The sequence below is a fragment of the Lytechinus variegatus genome, chromosome 3 (assembly GCF_018143015.1).
Source record: "Lytechinus variegatus isolate NC3 chromosome 3, Lvar_3.0, whole genome shotgun sequence".
NCBI classification, from domain to species: Eukaryota; Metazoa; Echinodermata; class Echinoidea; order Temnopleuroida; family Toxopneustidae; genus Lytechinus; species Lytechinus variegatus.
This window is the reverse complement of record NC_054742.1, coordinates 2425416-2450738: the sequence shown is the minus strand read 5'-3', so window position 1 is coordinate 2450738 and position 25323 is coordinate 2425416. Positions and strand designations below refer to the sequence as shown.

The following is a 25323-nucleotide window of genomic DNA, read 5'->3' as shown; positions in this document are numbered from 1 at the left end:
GATACTTCAGTAAGTTCCTGTTTGTAGTCTAGTTTTATATCTGTATCCTATTATGCTTGCTCCGAACAGTTTCATCCGTCTTGCTGACTACCTGATTGTAAACACCATGCATGTCCTAGCAGTCAATTCAGTCACCACTCTTTTGAACTATCTGAGAGAACAGCTTCAGAATACACCTACTCTGGCTCAGATTCAAGGAAGGCTAGATGAAGAAGAGGAGGAGGATGACAAGGTATGGCATTTTACTCTTTGGATTTTAGATGTTTCTGAAAGTTGATAGCATGAAATTCTGTTGAAGCTAATGAATAGAAAAAAATGATTTTCATTTTTCATTTTACTTGTAGTTTTTCATTTAAAAGGATGAACATCTTTGTGTATGTGTTTTTAAGAATGAAAAAAATATGAGGTTTGAATGTTAGCAGATCTAAAACTGAGCCTTGCTATGAATAATTGTACGGGACTATTTTTTTGTGTGTGTGATCGATTTTGAATTATAAGCAATTCTTATTGTTATATCCTAAAGTTTGTCTATGGGTACCATGGACGTGGGTCACCAGATTTACCTACTATTTACAGTAGCAGCCCTTCTTTCTTACATTTTGCCGGAGCAATACCTCATTTATCCTCAACCCAATGGCTTTTTTGAGTTATTAAGACTTTTGGACATTTTCCATTAGATTATTTATGTGATTATCAGGATACTTTTGGGCAATTGGTTAAAAGTAATTCTTGAATTCTTTGTTTCCATCTAGGCTACAACCGTTGCTGGGTCCAACAATGCATCTTCGGTGGTTGGAGGACCTACAGCCATTGCTGATGATGGTATAGGAGCAACGGAGCAGACAGTACTTGCTCCCTTGTATCTAACTGAGTTTGTTCTAGAACCACTCAACATCCTCTTCAGTCCCAACGTTGATGATTACCAAGATGGTATTGCGGAGACCATCAAACGCTTCCAGGAATGTGTGCTAGGAGTGGACAACCTTGTACCTGATACGTACTTCGATGCCTTCACAAGGTAAAGCACAACTCATTGAGATCAGATCTCTTTTTTTCACGCCTAGGCAGTTTTATTTAGATTGAGGATTTACAAGAAGATTGGATGAAGAGGAGGCAGATTTCTGTCAGTTTTTTTTTTGCACAAGCAAAAAAGAAAAAGGTTTTCCCAAAAATTTTCTTACCCCTTTAAAAGGAAGCAATTTCATCAAAAAGGGGGTTTTGCTTCTGAAAAGGAAGTACTTATCATGTATCATTTTTAGCAAAGAGTGGAGTAAGATGCCCCCTCCACACTTAGATTTTTTACATGACTGCTAAATGATGTATTGCGATTTTTTTTTCCTCATGTTCCTAGCAGTGGTAAAATTCTTTTGTATATTGATATATTTGATCATCCTACAAAATTCATAAAAATCTTTATTTGCACCAATGTCATTAAAAATGTGTATCATTAGCTTTGTCCATTAAATCCAAATACTGTTGAGGGTATTTTAAAAAGAAATCACTGTCTGCCTTGTCATCTGTATTTTACCAAATAATTTATAATACAACTCAAATGTGATAATGGAGGCATTTGTGCAGATTGCTTAGAGTCCAAAATCTATCCCTGTATTTTCATTATAGCTTTCACAACATATGATATAATTATCTGATTGTATTCCTAGACCAATCATCAATGGTAAACTAGAAGAGAAGACGGCGGGTGATGGACCTGGTCTTGACACCATGTTTGAAGATGATAAACACCTACAGGGTGTCATCCAGAGTATAAGGGTTAGTTTCAACTCTTACTTGTCTCAACTTATTAACCTGTTGAAGGCTGAGCCTGCATATATGCAGGCTGGAGTCTATGGAAAACATGTGTTATAGCAAAATCATTCAGTATCCAACAGGTTAACAAAAAATTATATTTAAAGTCTGATTTTATTCAATACTTGGAGATAAATTGTATTTTACTAATATCTTACTTTAATAGCATTCTTTAATTTCATGAATTTCAATAAGAATTTTAGCATTCTAAGACACATCTTACTTTTTATAGGCAAGTATATGTTTTGTACACATTTATGCTTTTGGTATGACACTTAGAATGCATGTTATTTGTCAAGCTCCTTCCTATGAATTTAGCCTTGATTTCTGCTTAATGAATTAAAATTCAAAGTATTTACAGGAATAAAATTTAGGAATATTTAATATATAGAACTTGGTACAAGTTTATCTGTATTTAAACAATGTTTGTTTTGCTTTAGGATGCTGTTAACAAGGCATTTGATGCTGCTAACCAGTATGCTGATACCTTTGAGACTTTCAGAGAGTTCTACAGGGAAAATGAGAGCACTGATTTGGAGAGTCTTAGTGCCCAGGAACCTGGTTCGTTGTGAAATTTTGTTCTATTCCTGTTTTTAAAATACAATAGTGTAAATAATGTCAAATTACCTTCTTTTTTATATTTTCTTTACCATCTTACTGTCTTTCTTAATAATAATTGCTATTTTTATTGAGGGTTGTATATAACAACAAAAAAGAATCATACAAATTGTATAATCTACTAAGAAACCATTATAGAGATAATACTCTTTTTTTATTCTTTGAACAGATGTATATAGTGGAAGGTTAATGTTAACTTTGAAAGAGAATGCTGTCCTGTAACGTATGTATATTTCAAGCATTAGCATTGCCTTAAAAAGTTTTTTTTTATTTGCTGGTAACTTTGATGTAATGATGAATAGTGTATTATGACTTTTGTAGATTGTGATATTATGTCATTGGTAAGTTTGTTTTCCTTCTTTTCAGATGTACAATTCTTTGCTGAAGCCTTAGAGCGCTATCATACCCAACATAAAAAGGCTGAAGCTATCAAGGAAAGACGCAGTATTGGTATGCTGTTGGTAGATTGTATACAGATGAAGAATAAACTCATCCCATCTCCTCTTAGGTGTCTTAATGTAAGTCTAAACTAAATATTGCTAATATTGCTTCAAGTTCATTTGTATGTGAATGAATGGATGGATATATGAGCAGTTGAACTGCTACTATTATAACAAGATCAAAGAAAACCACTCTCAGTTATCGCTAATGTATGAATGTATATCCCCCAAACTCTAATTACCATGAAATTCCTGAGTTCTTCAATACTCTCCATGATAATGTTAAGGGATTTAACTATTCAGATGGAAGTACAAATTTCTTTTTCTTACTTTGTTTAAAAAAACAACAACATTATTTCTTCCATTAAACATTATTTTTGTGTACCACAGATACCATTCTCATTGAATTTAACTTTACCTCCTTATGTCAATTGGAGTGGCTTTCCTGAATGTAGTTGTGTGGCTTTCAACTACATTTAGTTATTTTACCATGTAGTGGTACATAATGACAAATACATATATGTAATTTTCCTTTGGTTAATATCCATTTATCCTTGTTTAATTTTGCAGGTAATCAATGACATGTTACCTAAGCAGAGTAAGAAACAGATGGATATGTTGATAGCTGAATGTCAGGATGCTCAATACAAGCTTGAAGTCATTCCAACCACCACATTAGAGTTTGTAGAGAGTCTCACCTTCCTGGATGAGATTCAGCTCAGGGTATGTCCTCCCAGTTTCGTGTTTTACAATTGTGATCATGTAGCTCAAAACCCACATGATGTCAGATAAAATTCATTTTTAGATTCTTTTAAGCAGATCCGAAGCTTTAAACTGATGTATTGTTTGCTGAAATCAAGCAAACATGTTGAACTCATAATTAATTTGAGTCATAGTAAAATTTCAGGAAGAGATTTAAAGAAGAATGAAAATGAGATGTGAAGTTGTTTTTCACCCAAGTATGAGATAAATGCATTGGGCCAAATGCATAAAAAAATTAGCATGTGCTTTTCCAGCCTTTTGCTAGCCATATTTTTGAATCTGCATTTATAATAATAAGTAATTGTTTGTAATCTTGTTTTATGTAAAATTAGATGACACACAGTCATGCATTCCACAGAATCTCATAGCAAGTGAATTTTGTTACTACAAATGTGTAATGTTGAAAATATCCTTTGACAAATTGAATAGAAAAAGTACCTTTATCTATACATATTTCTGATTGGCATCAAAGTGTGTCTTGTTTCATTACTATGACTCGAAATTGACTTTATGCACAGATTGATGCATTGGAGGCAGAGTCCAATATCGTCAAGGAGATGTATGACTTGATTGACAAGTACACGGTACCCACTCCTCCAGAGGATTTTGCTGTTTATCAGACCTTGACACCCTCAGTCACAGCTGTCAGGAATGCCATTGATAAGTCTGTAGGAGAGAGGGATGCCAACATTGACAAGTTCTGTAATCACATGGACAAGGATATCTCCCACCTCAACAAAGAGGTTAAATCAGTCAAACAGGAGTCACAGGTCAGTTGCGATGATATTTTCAGTATTCTTAAAAGCAAGTGTGAAATGATCTAAAACCACAAAGACAGTGCAAATTGTGTGTTACTATCAATCACATTAAATAATGACAAAAACTCAATCTTCACTTCTGAAGTTAAAGTATACTTTAAGAACTTCAGAACTCATTGTTATACTAACAGAAGGTATCTAATGAGATTTGAGTGTTTATAAAAAACTTATTTGGAATAAAATCTTGATGTCAACATGAGGATGGAAATTTGAAAGTTTTATTTAAACTTTGTAATTATTGTCTCTAAGATTAACACTTTGTATTTTGCATTGCAGAACCCAATCATATTGGATGTGAATGCTGACAAAGGCAAAGTGAAGAACCTCCTTCAGAAATTGGGAACAACTCTGAATGATCTACAGAAACAGGCTTTTACTTTTAAGTCATACCAGAAGAACTTCAAGGTGAACATATAAATTAGGAACTTAGAATTTCATGTATATATGTTGTAGAGGCGAAGCTCCCTACAGTATTTTTTATGATTTTCATTTTATTTGGTGTTGAGAAAAACTGAATTTAATAGGGGAAAATAAATTACCTTAATGAATGTAGCACTTATTTTTTTTAATGTGATGATGGTGGTAAAGTGGATGATGATGGTGATGATGATGATGATGATGATAATGATGATGGTGATGATGGTGATGATGGTGATGATGGTGATGATGATGATGATGATGATATACAAATCACTTAACAAACAGACCAGATGAATTTGCTGTATTGTTATCTTATTTTATGTTGTTTCAAAAAGTGATGAAAGTGGTATGTCCATATTATTTGAACAAGAGTTTGGCAAGATTTTTCCCCAAAAAAGTCAGGTACGTAAATGTAAAAGAATTGTATCGTCTAAGCGAAATGCAATAAAATTGGTTGGTATTATACACATTTGATGGCAATAAATCTGCCAACCATTATCTTACATTGTACATCAACTTTGAGCTATGCACTTGTGTTATTCTCCACTAAATTACTTCAATATTTGAAACATGGTATTTTTCAACTCTTACTTTAGGTTGAGGTGACCAAATATGAGGAGCTAGAAGAAACCCATGCCGAGTTAAAACTCAAGCAGCTGCTATGGGACTCTTTGGATGAATGGGATGTGATGACCACTCAGTGGACGGAGGTAAGAAATATATATGATATTATCTTGAAATATATGAATAAGAAGTATATGATATCATGACAAATACTGCTACTTGTGACTCTTCAGGGTTGTTTAGTGCATTATTAGCCATACTAACATGTAATTTTCAATTTATGTAAGAAAATATATGTTACTTGTATTTAATGACACATTTAGGACAAAGTCACTATATTTTGTAATTTGGTCCAATAATGTTTGTTTCAGCACTCAAAAAGTTTTAGAGAATACATCAGCATAGTAAGTTTAAAATCCTCCAAATTTGTCTGTTATTGTTACGCTCTCTATTGTTTAACATTTAGAAAAAAATAATCAAGCCTTTGCATTGGCAGGAAAAAAATGATTTGATATATGATGTATTGTTTTTACTTGTAATAAATAATTCAGTTTTGTATGACTTAATTCATTTTGTATCTGTCTTTGTTTGATAGGCTGAGTTCAATGAGCTTGACCCAGAAGATCTCTCAACTAACGTAGCCAAGTATGGCAAGTCAGTTCATCAGCTGGAGAAGGGTTTGCCTCCTAACCATGTCGTACCTAAACTCAAGGAGAAGGTGGAGATCATGAGGGAAAAGGTTTGTTTTTTTTCCTTTCCAGCTGAGTTTGCAATATATCTATTGGCATTCTTGCCTTAGAAGATAAATGGTATAACTTGATTTTCTCCATGCACATTTTCAGAAACCCTTGGTATGTAAATTAGGTGAAGACATGAAAAGTAATTAACAAATTACTTTGTCGCAAATGGAATGGATGGCAATACCATGAGCCAGCTTAGATGAGAAAACATATTCTATTTCATTGTTTCTTTTATGGTAATGTGCTCTGCTGCCACTTAATCCAGCTTTCCATGGTAGTTACCACAGTAAAAAAGTCCTTATTAAACAGACCCAGATAAATTGGCTTGAGCAATGACAGTATTCATACAATGTTTCGTAATTGACACCAATAGGACCCCATTGGAAATAAGCTCTTGAGTTTTCATGGGTTTGTCCTGTCAAGCTTTTTGAATTGCTATACTGTATGCATGTTATGTATTTGTATAGACTTGGCAAATGAATGAAACAAAACCAATATTTGATTGCAAACATTGAGAAACTTGTTTATTAGAATCTACTAACCCCTTAACTATGGTGTTTTTTTTAAATATTTTTAGCTTCCAGTCATTGTCAACTTGAGGAACCCATCTCTTGGAAAACGTCATTGGGAGAAAGTGGAAACAATCTTGAATCATAAGTTTACTGCTGAGGAACCTTTGACCCTTGGCCTCTTGACCAAGTTGAATGCTTTTAACTTCACTGAAGAGATTGAGGAAGTCTCCGGTCAAGCCTCTAGCGAAGCTGCTCTTGAATCTCTACTCAAGAAGGTAAGATTATTGATAATATAATTTGTCTCTCATCAAGTGATATAGAAATTTTATGTTGTTTTTTTTTTTTTTCATTTTTTTTCCTTGTATGACATCCTGAAATGTTGAAGGATTGTACTGATGTCAACAAAGTTACCTAAAAAAGAGCATGTTGTATTACATTTCTCTTTCAAAGTGAATAAATGTTCATTTCAAATCAACAATATATTTTATTTGTTTTCATGTAGTGTGGGGAAACAAACATGTCAAAATATTAATAAATCACAACAAGTAAAAGTAAATCATTAAATTTGACTGCCTCATGTAGAAATTCCAAATTATCTTTATATAAAATGCATATCATCTTGCTCTTTAATCATGAAATTATGCAGATCTGTGTTTTTTTGTCAAGGTTTTGATAGATGTGTGATTTAGACATCCCATAAACAACAGACAGTAAAGTAATGATATGTCATTGTTTCCTTATTCTCATTTCAGGTTGAGGATTCCTGGAAGACCACAGAGTTTGTGGTTCTACCTCACCGTGACACAAAAGATGTTTTCATCCTCGGTGGTACGGATGACATCCAGGTCCTTTTAGATGACTCTCAGGTCAACATCTCAACCATTGCTAGCTCTAGGCATGTAGGTCCCATCAAACCAAGGGTGGATGAATGGGTCAGGAATCTAGCTCTCTTCAATGAGACACTGGTAAGATTGTTAGCATTATACATCAATGACTTTCATTGACAACTGTTATAAGCCACTGAAATTCTTACTTTTGATTGGCTGAGAGAAATTTATTTGTAAAATCCTTGACAATACACTACATGCTATGATATTCAGAAGTGCATGTATGGTTTTATTGTCATTACTATTCACCTGCGAAGCAAAGTGAGACTATAGGCGCCGCTTTTCCGACGGCGACGGCGGTGGCGGCGGCGGCGGCATCAACATCAAATCTTAACCTGAGGTTAAGTTTTTGAAATGACATCATAACTTAGAAAGTATATGGACCTAGTTCATGAAACTTGGCCATAAGGTTAATCAAGTATTACTGAACATCCTATTAGAGTTTCATGTCACATGACCAAGGTCAGAGGTCATTTAGGGTCAATGAACTTAGACCATGTTGGAGGAATCAACATCGAAATCTTAACCTGTGGTTAAGTTTTTGAAATGTCATCATAACTTAGAAAATATATGGACCTAGTTCATGAAACTTGGACATAAGGTTAATCAAGTATCACTGAACATCCTGCATGAGTTTCACGTCACATGACCAAGGTCAAAGGTCATTTAGGGTCAATGAACTTTGGCCGAATTGGAGATATCTGTTGAATTCCCATCATAACTTTGAAAATTTATGGATCTGATTCATGAAACTTGGACATAATAGTAATCAAGCATCACTGAAAATTTTGTGCAAGTTTCAGGTCTCATGATTAAGGTCAAAGGTCATTAGGGTCAATGAACTTTGGCCGAATCGGGGGTATCTGTTGAATTACCATCATAACTTTGGAAGTTTATTGGGCTAGTTCATTAAACTTGGACATTAGAGTAATCAAGTATCACTGAACATCCTGTGCACATTTCAGGTCACATGACCAAGGTCAAAGGTCAATGAACTTTGGCCGAATTGGGTGTATCTGTTGAATTACCATCATAACTTTGAAAGTTTATGGATCTGATTCATGAAACTTGTACATAAGAGTAATCAAGTATCACTGAATATCCTGTTTGAGTTTCACGTCACATGATCATGGTCAAAGGTCATGTAAGGTCAATGAACTTTGGCCATGTTGGGGTTTTTTGGTGAATAACCATCATATCTCTGTAAGTTTATTGGTCTAGTTCATAAAAAGTGGACATAAGAGTAACCATGTATCACTGAACATCTTGTGCGAGTTAGAGTAGTATTCAAAGTCAGCACTGCTGCTATATTGAACCGCGTGATGCAGGTGAGACGGCCAGAGGCATTCCACTTGTATGGAGTCCTTGTCTGTCAAAGTGAGTTTACAACATTGAGAAAAAATAACAAGAGAGTATAATATATAAAATATAGTGATGTCAACTTTGATCATCATGTTATTATTTAATCAACCTTTAGACCTCCGTGCATGTAGATGACTGCAAGTAAGTTCCCAAAGTTGGCCCATTATATGAACGCATGATATTGATATTAATGTGTTTTGATTATCCCCTTACAGGAAGAGTGGATGAATTGTCAGAGGAACTGGTTGTATCTTGAGAGTATCTTCAGTGCCCCTGATATCCAGAGACAGCTTCCTGCAGAGGCCAAGATGTTCATGCAGGTATGCTCTTAAACACTACTCATTTTAATGGCTTCACCATCGAGATTCATCAACAATATTTCTACCTTTTATGTCCTGATTAGAACACTATTAAGTCATTATGTAGATAGATTTTTTTTTTCAGGCATGCTGAATCTCACAAATCAAGAGTGAGATTCCTACAAAAGGGACCCATAAGTGGATCCCCCCCCCTCTTGCCTACAACACAGCCTATTTTGATATTCATTGTACATTTTGCCATAGAAAGAAAGAGATAGATATCATATTCAAATATTTCATTGTTACAAAATCTCCTTGAATGATAAAAGCAAAATTTCTTCATTGATTTGAGACCAAATGATTAGTAAAAAGCAAGATCTGTAGGAAACTGTTTGCGCAGATACTCTTATGTGAATATACAGTCTACCGGTAGGTAAAATATGTTGCAAAGATCACAAAGAAATGTTGATAAGAATGTTGCAAAGTTCACAAAAAGACTTAATACACAGTGTCTTCCTATTCCTAACAATCCTGACCATTTTCTGTGCAACTTGATTTTGACAGTTAAATTTGAAGCTCTTCTTACCTATCTGAGATTTTCATATCCTATTTGGTATCAAATAAAAAAGAAAGCTTTAACCTTTTCATGATGTAAATATCTTGACAAAAAAATCTTGAAATAGGAAAGAATCCCTGTTTTCTGGTCAAGAAAGGGTAGATTATCTTCTTACCTTGTCATCTCAGGTTGACAAGTCTTGGAAGGAGATAATGAGGAAAGTGAACAGACTTCCATTGGCGATCCGAGCTGCCACTCAGCCTGGTCTCCTAGAAACATTCAAGAATAACAATGCCCTCCTAGACCAGATCCAGAAGTGTCTTGAAGCCTATCTTGAGTCTAAGAGAGCTGTATTCCCAAGGTCAGTTATTATCTTATGAAAGATCAATTTATTATTTAGAACCATATCCATGAAATTAACAGTGAGAGTTTCAAATTCAGTGTTTCTGAGATTTAGTATTATCAACATATGTGTAGATGTATACATCTGTCAAAGTCAGTGAATCTTAATTTTATTTGCCCATAAAATTATGATATGCTTTTACCCCGAAAATAAGGGAAACCCACTGTTAACAGAACAATCTTTTGTTGTCCCTAAACATAATTGAAAATTTAGTTTTTAAAGGCATTAAAAATGAGATGTGTGTCCAGAGAAACATCACTGGGCTTATTTCTGCATTACTCAATTAATATAGATGGTATTCATATAATTTGTATTGGTTTTGTTGTTAATCTAGGTTCTACTTCTTGTCTAATGATGAGCTTCTTGAGATCTTGTCCCAGACTCGTAACCCACATGCTGTACAACCCCATCTGAGGAAGTGTTTTGATGCCATCTCTAAGCTTGAGTTTGGTACAGTAGCTGCTGATGGCAAGAGCTCTCCCACTGGGGACAAAGGTAAGACATGATTCTTCATGTTTATTGTCTTGCCCACCAGAGGTGAAGGCGAGACTTAGGGATCCAAATGTCGTCCGTTGTCCGGTAAGGTCAAATGTCATTTTCAGGTCAACATTAAAGTTTACGTGCAGGGCTCTTATGACAAGTATTATTCCATCCCAGTCATTTCACAATGAAGTTTCAATACAATTCTGTTGCGTGCCCTCGCAAATCATAATATTTCTGGTTATTTTCATAAGTGGGCGAGACACAAAATTGCTTTTGCCTTGTTTTTACTTAAAATTTCTTTATAAGATATTTGGTAGTAAAGGAAATTTTCTACTGCAATCGCTTCTTTGGACTAACTTAGTTGAAATATCATATAAAGATCTGTATTCTCCCACTGATTATAAACTTGGTAAGTAGACCTTGTTTTGTGACTAATCTTTCCATTCCAATAACTAACAAACCAAATACATAAAAATGTATTTTTAGTCATCATCATTTAATTTATCCATGTCATTTTTCAGATCAAGCCACTACAAGCACGAATGACATCATTGCCATGATCTCTCCTGAGAATGAGAAGGTTGGTTTAGGTAAAGGACTAAAGGCTAGAGGTAACGTTGAAGACTGGCTGGGTAAAGTAGAGGAGGCCATGATGTCTTCTCTTAGACGTATCACCAAGGCTGCGCTTGCTGATTACGAGATCAAGTCTAAGGAAGAATGGATAGCCAGCAACCCTTCACAGGTGATTTCTTCTTCTGCGATGCTTTTGTTTGCCTGACTATAAGTACATTAAAAATGTACTATTTATTTTCCCTGGGTACTGGCTGCGGAAGATTCCACTGGGCCTCCAATGGTGAAATATTGTGAATGTCCTTGATATGTGCAAATATTTCAGGGTATGTGTCATGACCACACAAAATAATTCTGGGTTCAAAGGGTTAAAGATATTAGGAATGCCTATTTGTTCAAGAAGCAATATTGAAATATTACCTGCAGGGCTCTGATTGTCCTTGTAGTGGACATATATGGGAATAAGAAAGTTAAGTTACTAATTAGATAATGAAGCTGTGTTTCTTCAAGATGTTAATGAAGAGAAGATTTTGTGTGTGTGTGATTACAGTGTGAAATTGCCTCAAAATCAAATAAATACTATTTTGGCAACTATTCTACAACTTCTCGTAAATAAATAGGGCAACGTCAGAGAGAAACAGTCAGTTCCCTTGATATTCAATGTATAATAAGTGTAATTTTACTATGTAATTTAATCCTGAAAGGAATGCAAATAATCCAACTATCTTTCTGTTTCACAATACAGGTTGTGCTGACTGTGTCCCAGACAATGTGGGCCAGAGATGTGACAGAGGTTTTGGAGAATACTGGAGACAGGCTTGAAGCCATGAAGGAGTTTGAACTGAAAAATATTGCGGTAAGCCTGTTCTTAATCATTTGCCTTATAACATGTAGCACATGAACTCACCAAATCATTTATTTCTATATTGCTATATTGCTTTGATCAGTCCTATGTTAGGAATCTCTAATGCTTATACCTTCTTTGCATTTTACTCCAGAACTTGAATTCCCTGGCTGCCATGGTACGAGGTCAACTACCCAAGCTTGTGAGAGCCATCATCGGAGCTCAGATCACCATCGATGTCCATGCTCGTGACATCATCACCAGCATGGTCAAGAATCAAGTGGATTCCAGCAACAACTTTGAATGGGTCAAGCAACTACGTTACTACTGGGACCTTGAGCTTGATAACTGTGTGGTTCGCATGTCTACCTCTCAGTACATATACGGCTATGAGTACCTTGGAGCCTCCGCTCGTTTGGTCATCACACCACTTACTGTAAGACACTACCCTTGAATATATTTTGATCCAAAAATGCATTCTCTTAATGAAAAAATGTGTTTAATAAAGAAATATGTTTTCTTCGTTTTTTAAAGACTTTGTGAAATAGAATAATTCAAATATTGACTGTTATTAATGAAGCTTTGTGTATTTGTAAGGAAGCAACAAATAGACCAAATACTTTAAAGTCTTTGAAGGAATTTTTATCAGAACTGACACATTATCACAATGCATTGGATTATTGTCATTGTTGTTTACTTAGATTTATTTCCATCTGAGCCATCTTTCTTACTAATGGTCATTTTTCAAATCTGGTGTAAATGCTTTCGAAATAAAAACTGTTGATATTTTTGCAAATTAAACGATTCACTTCGGATGGAGAGGCATGAAAGTCGAGTGGAGCAGGGGCTCATCAACCAGCAACCCTGATTTTAATCCAAGTAGAGTCATTCGTTCTCTTTGTAGTAAAGCCAGTAATACTTCTATGACCCTTGGAGAGTTAGCAATCCTCTGATTACCTACTAACAAGCCTTTATGCATTCTCAGAAGTCAAGTACAACCATCACTAGGCCACTAATGCTATTGTTGTATCTCTTGTTCATTCTGATGTGTATAGGATCGTTGCTACCTATGTTTAATGGGAGCTCTCCAGCTAGATCTTGGAGGAGCCCCGGCCGGTCCAGCAGGTACTGGTAAAACAGAAACCACCAAGGATCTGGCCAAGGGTCTGGCTAAGCAGTGTGTGGTGTTCAATTGCTCTGATGATCTGGACTACAAGATGATGGGTCGGTTCTTCTCTGGTCTGGCCCAGTCTGGAGCTTGGTGCTGCTTTGATGAGTTCAATAGAATCAGCATTGAAGTGTTGTCTGTCATTGCTCAGCAACTCATCACCATCAGGAATGCTAAAGCTGCCAAGGTTTGTCTTATTATTTGTCTATTTTGATTATTCCGTTAGTAAAGAAAGGAAAATCATTTGGAAAAAAAATCACCTGAAACTTACTTTTTCTAATGATCAACTGTCCATATTTAGAATTGTACTGAAGGCATACCCCTTTCTGGTTGCTTACAACATGTCATTATTTCTTTCTATCTATGTAAGAACCATGAATAGCAATTTTTTTGTAGTGTGGAACTTTCATCAGTACTTGTGATCAGGTAATCATATATCATGGCTTTATGAATTTCTGGATTAAAGTTGATGTTTACAGAAGACTGTACTTGGGATCAAGCTTTGTTTCATGTTTACTGGACACCTGGTGTTGTGCCCTTCATGGTCATAAAACTGCTTTTCCGATACTGACTTATAATTTGTTGCCTTTTTGATAATTTTTCAGCTATCTAGATTCATGTTTGAAGGTCGTGAGATCAAATTGATCCCTACTTGTGCTGCATTCATCACCATGAACCCTGGTTATGCAGGAAGGACAGAGCTACCTGATAACCTCAAGGCTCTCTTCAGACCCATTGCTATGATGGTCCCAGACTATGGTAAGCTGTAAATGATCTTAAACTATTAATAGCTATATATTGTGCCTATATTGTTTCCTTCAAATTTCATGGTTTAATGATAAAAAAATGATTGTTTTCATTCTCAAATAGTTTCTGATAAGTTACATCTGCTAGTATAATTCTGTGTCGCACCTGATCAATTTTTGTCTCACCTGCGAAGCAAAGTGAGACTATAGGCGCCGCTTTTCCGACGGCGACGGCGGCGGCGGCGTCAACATCAAATCTTAACCTGAGGTTAAGTTTTTGAAATGACGTCATAACTTAGAAAGTATATGGACCTAGTTAATAAAACTTGGCCATAAGGTTAATCAAGTATTACTGAACATCCTATTATAGTTTCATGTCACATGACCAAGGTCAAAGGTCATTTAGGGTCAATGAACTTAGACCATGTTGGAGGATTCAACATCAAAATCTTAACCTGAGGTTAAGTTTTTGAAATGTCATCATAACTAAGAAAATATATGGACCTAGTTCATGAAACTTGGACATAAGTTTAATCAAGTATCACTGAACATCCTGCCTGAGTTTCACGTCACATGACCAAGGTCAAAGGTCATTTAGGGTCAATGAACTTTGGCCGAATTGGGGATATCTGTTGAATTCCAATCATAACTTTGAAAGTTTATGGATCTGATTCATGAAACTTAGACATAATAGTAATCAAGCATCACTGAAAATTTTGTGCAAGTTTCAGGTCTCATGATTAAGGTCAAAGGTCATTTAGGGTCAATGAACTTTGGCCGAATCGGGGGGTATCTGTTGAATTACCATCATAACTTTGAAAGTTTATTGGTCTAGTTCGTTAAACTTGGACATTAGAGTAATCAAGTATCACTGAACATCCTGTGCGCGTTTCAGGTCCCATGACCAAGGTCAAAGGTCAATGAACTTTGGCCGAATTGGGTGTATCTGTTGAATTACCATCATAACTTTGAAAGTTTATGGATCTGATTCATGAAACTTGTACATAAGAGTAATCAAGTATCACTGAACATCCTGTTTGAGTTTCAGGTCACATGATCAAGGTCAAAGGTCATTTAGGGTCAATGAACTTTGGCCGAATCGGGGTATCTGTTGAATTACCATCATAACTTTGAAAGTTTATTGGTCTAGTTCGTTAAACTTGGACATTAGAGTAATCAAGTATCACTGAACATCCTGTGCGCGTTTCAGGTCACATGACCAAGGTCAAAGGTCAATGAACTTTGGCCGAATTGGGTGTATCTGTTGAATAACCATCATATCTCTGTAAGTTTATTGGTCTAGTTCATAAAAAGTGGACATACGAGTAACCATGTATCACTGAACATCTTGTGCGAGTTAGAGTAGTATTCAAAGTCAGCACTGCTGCTATATTGAACTGCATGATGCAGGTGAGACGGCCAGAGGCATTCCACTTGTTTAATTAATATAGGATATAAACTATTGTCTCAATCTTTCTAAACTTCTCTTCCTGTAGCCCTTATTGCAGAAGTGATCTTGTATTCAGAAGGTTTTGAAGATTCCCGTAATTTGGCCCGCAAAATGACACAGATGTACAAGTTGTGCTCAGAGCAGCTGTCCCAACAGGACCATTATGACTTTGGAATGCGAGCCGTCAAATCTGTGTTGGTGATGGCTGGCGCCCTGAAGCGTGGTAATCCAGACCTTGGTGAGGATATTGTGCTAATCAGAGCTCTGAGGGACAGTAACTTGCCCAAGTTCTTGGCAGATGATGCCATCTTGTTCAAGGTTAGTTGATAAACCTGTGTTCAGTGTTAAATGGATTTGAATTATTTGTCAATTGATTTCAGGTGGCCTATTGTATGTAATGGGTCATTTTCTTAATTGCAGGTGGTAGACAATCTTATGTGACCAGTCATATGATCCATAAATGATGTCATGTAACATTAAATCATCTAATACCCTTCATTTTGGGTGTTGGGGGAACAAGTCTGCCCATGATGAGTGGTGTTAAGGTGGACATAATGCTGTTAAGGGGCAGTAATGACCATCAGAACTTCTGGCACTCTCCAGAGTAGATACAAGGGATATCTAAGGTACATATATATTCTGATTAGTACTTAAAATCTGTCAATTTTTGTTCCACAGGGCATTTTGTCAGATTTATTCCCTGGATGTGTGCTACCCGAGCATGACTATGGTATCCTTCAGAAGACCATCATTGATTCTCTGCTTGCCAAGGGCCTTCAGCCAGAACCATGTGTGGTCAGCAAGGTCATTCAGCTCTATGAGACCATGATTGTTAGGCATGGAGTCATGTTGGTAGGACCAACAGGGGGTGGCAAGACAACTGTCTATGAGGTAAGGAACACAACCATTTATCAAGAAAGAAATCAATGTGTTTGTATGTCAGGTTACCAAAGTTTAATGTATGACAGCAATAATGGGTGAGGGTGATTCCCCCCAAATACTTTTAAGTATTGTGTTTGATTCATGAATTCTCTTGTAGCATGAAAATTGGAACATTATCATTAAGAACAAAAACAATTGAACATGTAGTTGGGGAGGGCACTGCTTTATGTCAAGTTTGATTTTGGATCTGTATTGACATGATCGATTAATTATTTTGATTGCAGTGTCTTGCCAAGACTCTGACATGTGAACATGTAGTTTGGGGGGAGTGCACTACTTAATGTCAAGTCTGATTTGGATCTGTATTGACATGATTGATCAATTATCTTGATTGCAGTGTCTGGCCAAGACTCTGACTGACTTACACGCTGCAGGAGAGGATGTGCCCTACTACCAGCCTGTTCACTGCTATGTACTCAACCCTAAAGCAGTCAGTATGGGGGAGCTGTATGGAGAGATCAATAAGCTCACTCTAGAATGGCAAGATGGATTAATGGGTCTCACTGTCAGGAAAGCTACTACAGTGAGTATACCATTCATCAATGACACTGAAACAGATATGCTAGCACTAATTTCTTTTTGTTTCATTTTTAATCAGTCCCAAATGCTCTAAGAATTGTTGTTTTAATGCATACGCACTGACCCATTTTGATTGTTTTTTGATTGTGTTGATTGTAGGAAAAAAGGTTCACATTGATACAGATATGCATGTAGATCAAATTCCCTTTATTAAGTATTGTTTACTGTAATTATAAAGGTTTAGCCTATATCTAAGTAAAACTTTGTTACTAGAGTTTCATGAATTTTGACTTAGAAATTGCAATAATCTTCTTTAGAATTATGTTTTCATAATGATTTGAAAAGAATGAAGTAAGTTTGTTTAGAATTAAGTAATTCTAAACAAACATGCAACATTTCCAGAAAAACAAAAATTTGATAGTAGTACTTTAATTTATCACTTTCAAACAAGATTTTGTGCTGTTCCAAGAATCAGTAAGAATCGGTTATTTACAAAATTTACAATTTGTTTTATAATTTGGAATCTTATTTCACATTGCTCTCAATTTTCCACCATGTTCTCTTCAGGACACCACTGACGATCATAAGTGGATCATATGTGATGGTCCAGTAGATGCTCTTTGGATTGAGAATATGAACACAGTCTTGGATGATAACAAGATGTTGTGTCTTGCAAACAGTGAGCGTATCAAGCTATCCAACTCTATCCACATGGTGTTTGAAGTCCAGGATTTGGCTGTTGCTTCTCCTGCTACTGTTAGCAGGTGAGTAATTCTAAATGACTTCATAAACTCTTGGGGGCTGTACATTGTATATTTTCATTGTGTATTCTAACTTGATGGCCCCTTTTTATAAACTCTGCTTTCTCAGGGGTAACCAAACCATCATTTTGCTTTGTTGATGGTGTATTCCATTTGTATTTGTATTAATATGCTATTTGTTTGATAATAATTTTGTTATGTATTTGTGCAATTGTATTGTAACTGATGATGTTAAATAAATAAATAAATTGAATTGAATTGTTTCAAAAAGAGATAAGAGTGACTTATGTCATGCTAAACATGTAACCTTTTAATGAATATGTGGTTGCTTTGTGTGCGACCTGACAAATGCAGTGATCCATTATAGACCACATGAAACTAGTAATTTAATCGAATTGGATAATCGAATGGGTTCCTCAGGCATGATAAATTCCATTAAATCAGTAACAATTGTTAATCATTAACATACTAACTGTTAGGTTACATTTTAGTGCAGAGTTTATTTTTGCCTGCTTGACATTGCATTTAATAGGTAGATACATAACATTGTTATGAAATGCCCCCTGGATTGAATGGATTGGAATGCTTTGGGTTTAGGAGTATCTCATGAATATGAATAAACCTTTTTGCAAATATGCATAGAATAACATTGAAATAGAGTGATAGTATCCAGATTTGCATGATCAGAAGTAATTGGAGAGAAGTTTTCATTTCATATATTTGATAGACATATGTTCCTGTCATGGCCAGATTAGCATGATACATTTTCAGGGGAAATGATAGTTTTTACAAGATAACTGAATATTCAGCAGATTCAATTTATCTCAGTATGAATTACATCATTGTCAGATTTTAATCACATGGTCCTGAATAAATTTGTTTGTTCAAGTTGATGTTTTCTCTTCATCACAGATGTGGTATGGTGTACATTGATCCTGGTGAACTGAAATGGATGCCATACGTCATGACATGGCTTGCTAAATTCAAGGATAAGATTCAGGAGGAAACCTACAACTACATTCTGGAACTCTTTTCTAACTACGTGGATGATGGGCTTAAGTTTGTATTCAAGAAGTGCATTCAAGCCATCCACCAGGTAAGCTCCATTGTTGTCTTGATTTATAAGATCAGAAGGATGTTTAACAAAGAGTTTCAAATTGCACTTAAATTCCCAGTTACATGTGGCATATATTGCACCATCGCATCAGTCTGGTCATACTCAATATTGTGTAGAGATCAATTAGATCACTATTTTGAAAATAATGTTTGAATTGACACTGAAGCATGACCTTTCAAAGTCCCACTCAACTCTTCGAGAAACAACCCACTAGAATTCAGAGTAAAGTAATGATTGTTGAATGTATCTGTTATTAATAGATTTGTCAGCCAGAATTTCTATTCTCTTTGTCATCAAGATCAAACACAGATTTATTTTACTGGTCAATATTTTTTCTATACTAGGTGGACATCAGTAAAGTGACCACACTGTGCTGCCTCCTGGAGGCTCTCCTATTCCATGACACTTCCAATGTCAATCTTAAACTGGAGACGGCTAAGCTTCATCCATTGATCTGTTCAACCTTTGTCTTCTCGTATCTGTGGGCCATTGGAGGGAACCTGATAGAATCCTGCTGGGATGCCTTTGATACCTTCATCAGGAATCAGTTTGAGGACAATGGTGATGCCAAGGTGAGATTTTTTTTCTTTTTGTCTTTTAAAGATAATTCTATGTAAAATTCAAGTGACAAATTATTCTTGGAGAAAATGAGTTACAGTTCATTTATTAGCACCCCCCCCCCCTATAAAAAAAGGCAAGACAAAGCTTGCAATCAGCTGACAAGTGATTTTACAACTTATGATCAATGCAAGTACCCACATGTGCATATCTGTGTCAATAATTCTCACCTTGTTTTCATTATTTCATGTTTGGCCTGCTTACATCAGATCTCGATGATGGTCTATAATACTTGCTTTTATTAACTGTTTTTACTATATTTACTATTAAACAGAAGTACGATATTCAGCACATGGCCCAATAGCTTTCTCATTTCATTTATTTTGATGATCTAACTTCTCTACTATCAGCTCCCTTCTAATGGAGACTTGTGGAGCTGTTACATGGATTTTGATACCAAGAGAATGGACCTCTGGGAGAAGATTGTACCTACATTCAAGTATGATCCAGAAGTTCCCTTCTTTGAGATGTTGGTGCCCACCATGGATACAGTCAGGTTTGGATATCTCATGGAGAAGCTACTCCTTGTCAAGCATTCTGTCTTGTTCACTGGAACGACTGGTGTCGGAAAGGTAAATGCAATGTTGTTGAAGCTCCTTGATGGTTTTACAAGGATTTCTGGATTGTTGTATAGATTGTAACCATCTTGGACTTGATGATCATTTAATATGTTCTACCAGTAATGAATTGCTACTAAATGAAGAATTGTATTTATGAAGGAATTTATAAAGATCCACCACTTGTACATTTTAAAAACCTTTCAGAGCTGTACTGAATTATTGTTTATACTAACTGTGCAACTGTGATAGTGTCATCAGATAACATTATGTGCATATTTATTTACATATTCAAATGAACTTTATATCCAATTTCAGTATTCAAATGATAAGCATTCTTGTCAATCATGAAATTTCTGTCTATCATTAATGTACATGTGTGTAATTTAGTTATAATTAAGCATTATTTTACTCTCCGAAATATGACATAAGCCAAGAAGGTAGGAAAATTGATAATCTTAACATTGTATTACAAACACCTAACATATCTATAATGACGCCTTTGCACTGTTTACCTCTTTTGATTGTCAAAACGCTAAAACGATATGATTGTATTGCTTGTCTTTCTTACTCTCTGTTGTATAGTCTGTGATTGCCCGGGCCTTGCTAGAAGGTATTCAAGAGAAGGCCGACTATGTGCCAATCTTCATGAATTTCTCTGCCCAGACCAGTAGTCAGAGGACACAAGAGATCATAGAGGGCAAACTAGAAAAGAAGAGAAAGACCATACTTGGTAATTTGATGAAGCTTTTGTTTTCTCAGATTACAGGTTATGTTATTCATTCTCAAATCCTAACAGTTTTTTTTATTACTACATAGATGTCCATTTAGCTTCTTTGCAGTATATTGCAAATTTCAATTCCAATTCATAAGTTGCAACATATACTTTCTGATGGATGAATTAGTTCATCAGTCAAATTATTTCTGAGAAGTTATTTCATATCTCAGTGATAGTATTGCAGGACTGCATGCATTTTACATTCTTTGTTTTTGTAAGCATTTTAATACCTTCTTTTAATGTTCCTCTGTAAGAAGATTACATTATTGAAACTTACACAAATATTTAGATTTTATCACATGCTATAAACCTAGTTTTAGTTTAGGAATATGAAATCACTTTTAATAAATGGGAAAATAAGAGTGTACTGGTCATATCAAATACTTACTTATTGTAATTCAGGTTTTATATCTTTATAATAAAAGACTTGCCCTTTGTCATCAAGACTTTTCAATGACACAACAGTCACAAGCATTGTTTATTCATTAAATATTCCGTACTTTCAAGTTTAATGAATATGGTTATTTCTTTTGAAGATTTCGATTATTTTGATTAATTATTTTGTTATAGGTGCCCCCATTGGTAAGAGGGTGATCATCTTTGTTGATGATTTGAACATGCCTAAACTGGATACATATGGTTCACAACCACCCATTGAGCTTCTCAGACAGTACCAAGACTTTGGAGGATTCTATGACAGGGAGAAGATGTTCTGGAAAGATATACAGGTAAACCTCCTTGTTGTTCATGTATCTCTTCATGTCTCTCTTTACCTTGAGAAGTAATTGTATTGTGTTTGAAAAGTCTCATTCTACTTCATTTCTTCTTCTAGTTTACTCTCCAGTGATTTATACTTACCGTAGACTGTGTGTGTGTAATAGGCCAAAACTTTGTGTGGAATTATAATGTGTTTATGCTGCCTGGAGTTTATGCTGTCAATGAGCCTTTAATGAAATCAATTTCATTTTTGACTAGTATCCATATCCATATTTTAAACTGCAATGGTTTGTGAAAACACTGTTCAATTTAAACCTTAGGATGTTACATGTACACTTCCTTACCACTATAGGATACTACTGACGGCAACTTGGTCTGGATAAATCTGTTTCATCAATGAATATAATGAAATATATTATGCATGTGTATGATATGTTTTATAAGCATGTGCAATGTTGTTTCTCAATGTGATGTCACAATGTTGTTCCCTTTGTGCAGGACGTGACCCTAGCATCGGCCTGTGCCCCACCAGGAGGCGGTCGTAATCCTGTCACACCTCGTCTCATGCGTCATTTCAGTATGATGTGTGTACCTACAGCATCAGATCACAGTCTCAAGCATATCTTCAAGGTATGAAGCATCGGTCGTAACATGTCAGCAAGCATGGCTACATTTACAGAATGTTTGGAAAAAAATGGATTTATTAGTTGAAAATTATTACTTACTTGATGCAAAAATGGTTCAATTAAATTCAGGTCATACATATGGTAGGCAATGAAAATTAGTGCACTAGAGAACAATTTTACAATGTAGTTCATTGTATTGTTCGAGTATGAGGTTTGTCCAACATTAGCACAAAATATTTTATTATACTACAACATAGTGTAGCATTATGATGTGAATTTTTGTTATGAAAACTTTTTGCCTTCCATTTATTGCAAGATTTATGTATCCAGCTATGTGTTCTGTAAATAATTCTGAATTTCTTCATCTGTTTTTAATGTAGTCTATCATCAATGGCTTCTTAGCTGAATTTCCTCAAGCTGTGAAGGAGCAGGCTGATGCTATTGTTGGTGCAGCAGTTGAGATCTATGGACGTATGAGTACAGATCTCCTACCTACACCAGCTAAATCTCACTATGTCTTCAATCTTAGAGATCTCTCCAAATGTGTACAGGGTAAGCTTTGGTCTATAAAGCATCCATTATGTAGTGTCAGGGAAATTCGATTTGACAGTTATGCTTAAAATTATTAAGACAATGCCAGAGTTGCTTATTATGTTTTCTGTTTTGAGATGTTACCTTCTAAAGCATCTAGTGATGAAACCTATATTTCTCTTCAATTGTTTCATTCGACTTTAATCTGTCATATCTGCTGATGCTTACAAACATATTGTAAACACTACCCAACAGATTTCAAAGGTAATCATCTTCTACCGTTTTTATCTTCCTATAGGAGTTCTGCAGGCAGACCCTGGCATCATCCGTGACCAAGTAGCCATCTTCCGCATCTTCAGCCACGAATGCCAGCGTGTCTTCCACGATCGTCTCATCAACAACGAGGATAAGAAATACTTCAATGAGATCATGTCGGAGATGGCTAGCAAGCATTTTAGTCAGAACATTGACCCTGAGACCTTTGTTACTAAGCCCATCATCTTTGGTGACTTCATGAAAGTGGGTGCTGAGGAAGCCGACAGGCTCTATGAAGACATCGTGGATCTCAACAAACTCAAGAATGTATTGGGTGATGTGAGTATTCAGTATTTCTTTCTTATGTTCTTCACAGATTTGCTTACAAAATAGCTTTAAAAAATACAGATATATTTCAACAATACTTTGAATTTGTTTTTGATGAAAATAATACAGTTTGCATTATGTTGAATTTTTTTGCATTGATAATTTATTGAAATTGACCAATGAGCTGTTTGCATTTCTTTTTCTACCCTACCAGTATCTGGATGATTTCAACATGAGTTCATCAAAGGAGATGAAATTGGTCTTCTTTTTGGATGCTGTCCAGCATATTGCCAGGTAATCTTTGCTGCAAATTCTTCTTTGCTTTGCTTAGGTTTATCTCCATGACACCATAATATCTCTGATTCATATTTGCAAAGCTTCTACAATTATCTGCATAGAATTTCTTGAATAGCCATATACAGATAATGTTACTTTATATCTGAAAATATTGTTATTTAACGTTTGATTGAATCATTTTCTCTAATTATTTACTGATGTGTATAAATATAATTATGCTTTATTATGGTTTGTATTCAAGTACTATATCTTTGATGAAAATCTAAAATAAACTTTCTTTCATCTGCAGGATCATTCGTATCATCCGTCAGGAGCGTGGTAATGCTCTCCTGGTAGGTGTTGGTGGTACTGGAAAGCAATCCCTGACAAGATTAGCCTCCCACATCTGTGGCTACAAGTGCTTTCAGATTGAGCTGTCTCGTGGGTACAGCTATGACTCCTTCCATGAAGATCTGAAGAAGCTATACACCATGGCTGGAGTAAACAATGATAACACTGTCTTCCTCTTCACAGACACACAGGTAAGGTTAATCACTTAATTTTATATGATTTTTTTAATATTTTCATCAGAGTGGTTATGCGACTGTATTGCAACTATTCCTTCATAAGAATATCATAAAATTCACTTTTTACTTCTATTATTGTATTTGGTGATAAATGTAGGTTAGACTGGAAGTGGTGAAACTTCTCTCACAAGTTGCTTGGGCCTGTTGCAGAAAGATTTGCTTTTTGTAAACACAATTCAAAACATAAACACAAGTCAGAAATGAATGCTGATTAATTGGGAATCAAAACATTGTTGATATTTAGAGTTGCATTTGACTGCAATTCTGTCTCCCACTGGGCCCCAGAAAATTATTCAGAACAAAAGAGTGTCTTTTCTCTTCTTCCAGTGTAGGGCAGAAGTAAAGGGGGGTATTTTATTCTCATAAATTTTAGACTGTAAATAAAATGAATTCGTAATCACAATCATTAATCAATTTATTACCATTCTCTTACTAGATTGTAGTTGAAGAGTTTCTTGAAGACATCAACAACATCCTCAATTCTGGAGAGGTGCCCAATCTCTTTGAGCCTGACGAGTATGAGAGGGTTATCATTGGCTGCCGACCAGCTGCCAAGGAAGCGGGAATCCCAGAAGGCAACAGGGAAGAAATCTACAATTTCTTTATCAGCCGTGTGCGCAAGAATCTCCATATTGTGCTTTGTATGAGTCCTGTTGGCGATTCCTTCAGGGCAAGATGTCGTATGTTCCCATCATTGGTCAATTGTTGTACCATTGACTGGTTTGTAGAGTGGCCCAAGGAAGCCTTGCTCTCTGTGTCTACAACCTTCTTTGAGAACATGGACTTTGGACGTGATGATCTAAGGGTAAGTTCTGTTGTTTGATATTTTTAAGAATCATACTGTTATATTTAGATAAAAATTGTATTCATTTCTGAAAAAAATGAAGTGTTTATGGAAAGAAGTGATGAGCAATGCTTCCCTACTTTCCTTTATCTTAATTGTTTGATGAATATATATATCATTTTTATTCCAAGTAAATCATAGTCATTTTGTTCAGCTAGCCTTTTTTGTAAAAAAAAATAATGAAGAAGGAGAAATGACTGATTTCATTTCAAGACCTCAAGTTAGTAATTTAATTATTTATAAACAATTTAATTGGTCATTTAACAATGAACACCATCTACCTTGAGAGGGCATATTAATTAGAAGCAGTAATTTACCGTTTGAGGTTAAACAGTTTAGCTTACAGACTGTGTAGCAATTAGATCTGCATCATGCATATAATCATGGCAACATTAACACCATTTTATCTTTAATTCCTTT

At 35.5% G+C, this 25323-nt stretch overlaps 1 protein-coding gene across 2 annotated transcripts in view; it reads left to right on the top strand.

The window, feature by feature from the left end:
* The window catches only part of LOC121409978 (dynein heavy chain 6, axonemal-like), a 56136-nt gene that overhangs the window by 8095 nt on the left and 22718 nt on the right, over nucleotides 1-25323 (top strand). For both annotated transcript variants that reach the window (XM_041601779.1, XM_041601778.1), the window contains exons 9-43: nucleotides 70-232; nucleotides 753-1018; nucleotides 1662-1770; nucleotides 2247-2367; nucleotides 2791-2942; nucleotides 3435-3587; nucleotides 4145-4396; nucleotides 4721-4849; nucleotides 5461-5574; nucleotides 6024-6167; nucleotides 6746-6955; nucleotides 7433-7645; nucleotides 9145-9249; nucleotides 9973-10145; nucleotides 10522-10682; nucleotides 11192-11412; nucleotides 11986-12096; nucleotides 12239-12520; nucleotides 13140-13439; nucleotides 13858-14011; nucleotides 15495-15766; nucleotides 16127-16339; nucleotides 16728-16913; nucleotides 17477-17673; nucleotides 18583-18766; nucleotides 19132-19359; nucleotides 19756-19977; nucleotides 20548-20695; nucleotides 21311-21468; nucleotides 21956-22087; nucleotides 22464-22635; nucleotides 22913-23208; nucleotides 23411-23490; nucleotides 23783-24014; nucleotides 24496-24864. In XM_041601779.1, coding sequence (XP_041457713.1) covers nucleotides 70-232; nucleotides 753-1018; nucleotides 1662-1770; nucleotides 2247-2367; nucleotides 2791-2942; nucleotides 3435-3587; nucleotides 4145-4396; nucleotides 4721-4849; nucleotides 5461-5574; nucleotides 6024-6167; nucleotides 6746-6955; nucleotides 7433-7645; nucleotides 9145-9249; nucleotides 9973-10145; nucleotides 10522-10682; nucleotides 11192-11412; nucleotides 11986-12096; nucleotides 12239-12520; nucleotides 13140-13439; nucleotides 13858-14011; nucleotides 15495-15766; nucleotides 16127-16339; nucleotides 16728-16913; nucleotides 17477-17673; nucleotides 18583-18766; nucleotides 19132-19359; nucleotides 19756-19977; nucleotides 20548-20695; nucleotides 21311-21468; nucleotides 21956-22087; nucleotides 22464-22635; nucleotides 22913-23208; nucleotides 23411-23490; nucleotides 23783-24014; nucleotides 24496-24864 — 6622 coding nt within the window. The remainder of the gene's footprint in view (nucleotides 1-69; nucleotides 233-752; nucleotides 1019-1661; nucleotides 1771-2246; nucleotides 2368-2790; nucleotides 2943-3434; nucleotides 3588-4144; nucleotides 4397-4720; nucleotides 4850-5460; nucleotides 5575-6023; nucleotides 6168-6745; nucleotides 6956-7432; nucleotides 7646-9144; nucleotides 9250-9972; nucleotides 10146-10521; nucleotides 10683-11191; nucleotides 11413-11985; nucleotides 12097-12238; nucleotides 12521-13139; nucleotides 13440-13857; nucleotides 14012-15494; nucleotides 15767-16126; nucleotides 16340-16727; nucleotides 16914-17476; nucleotides 17674-18582; nucleotides 18767-19131; nucleotides 19360-19755; nucleotides 19978-20547; nucleotides 20696-21310; nucleotides 21469-21955; nucleotides 22088-22463; nucleotides 22636-22912; nucleotides 23209-23410; nucleotides 23491-23782; nucleotides 24015-24495; nucleotides 24865-25323) is intronic.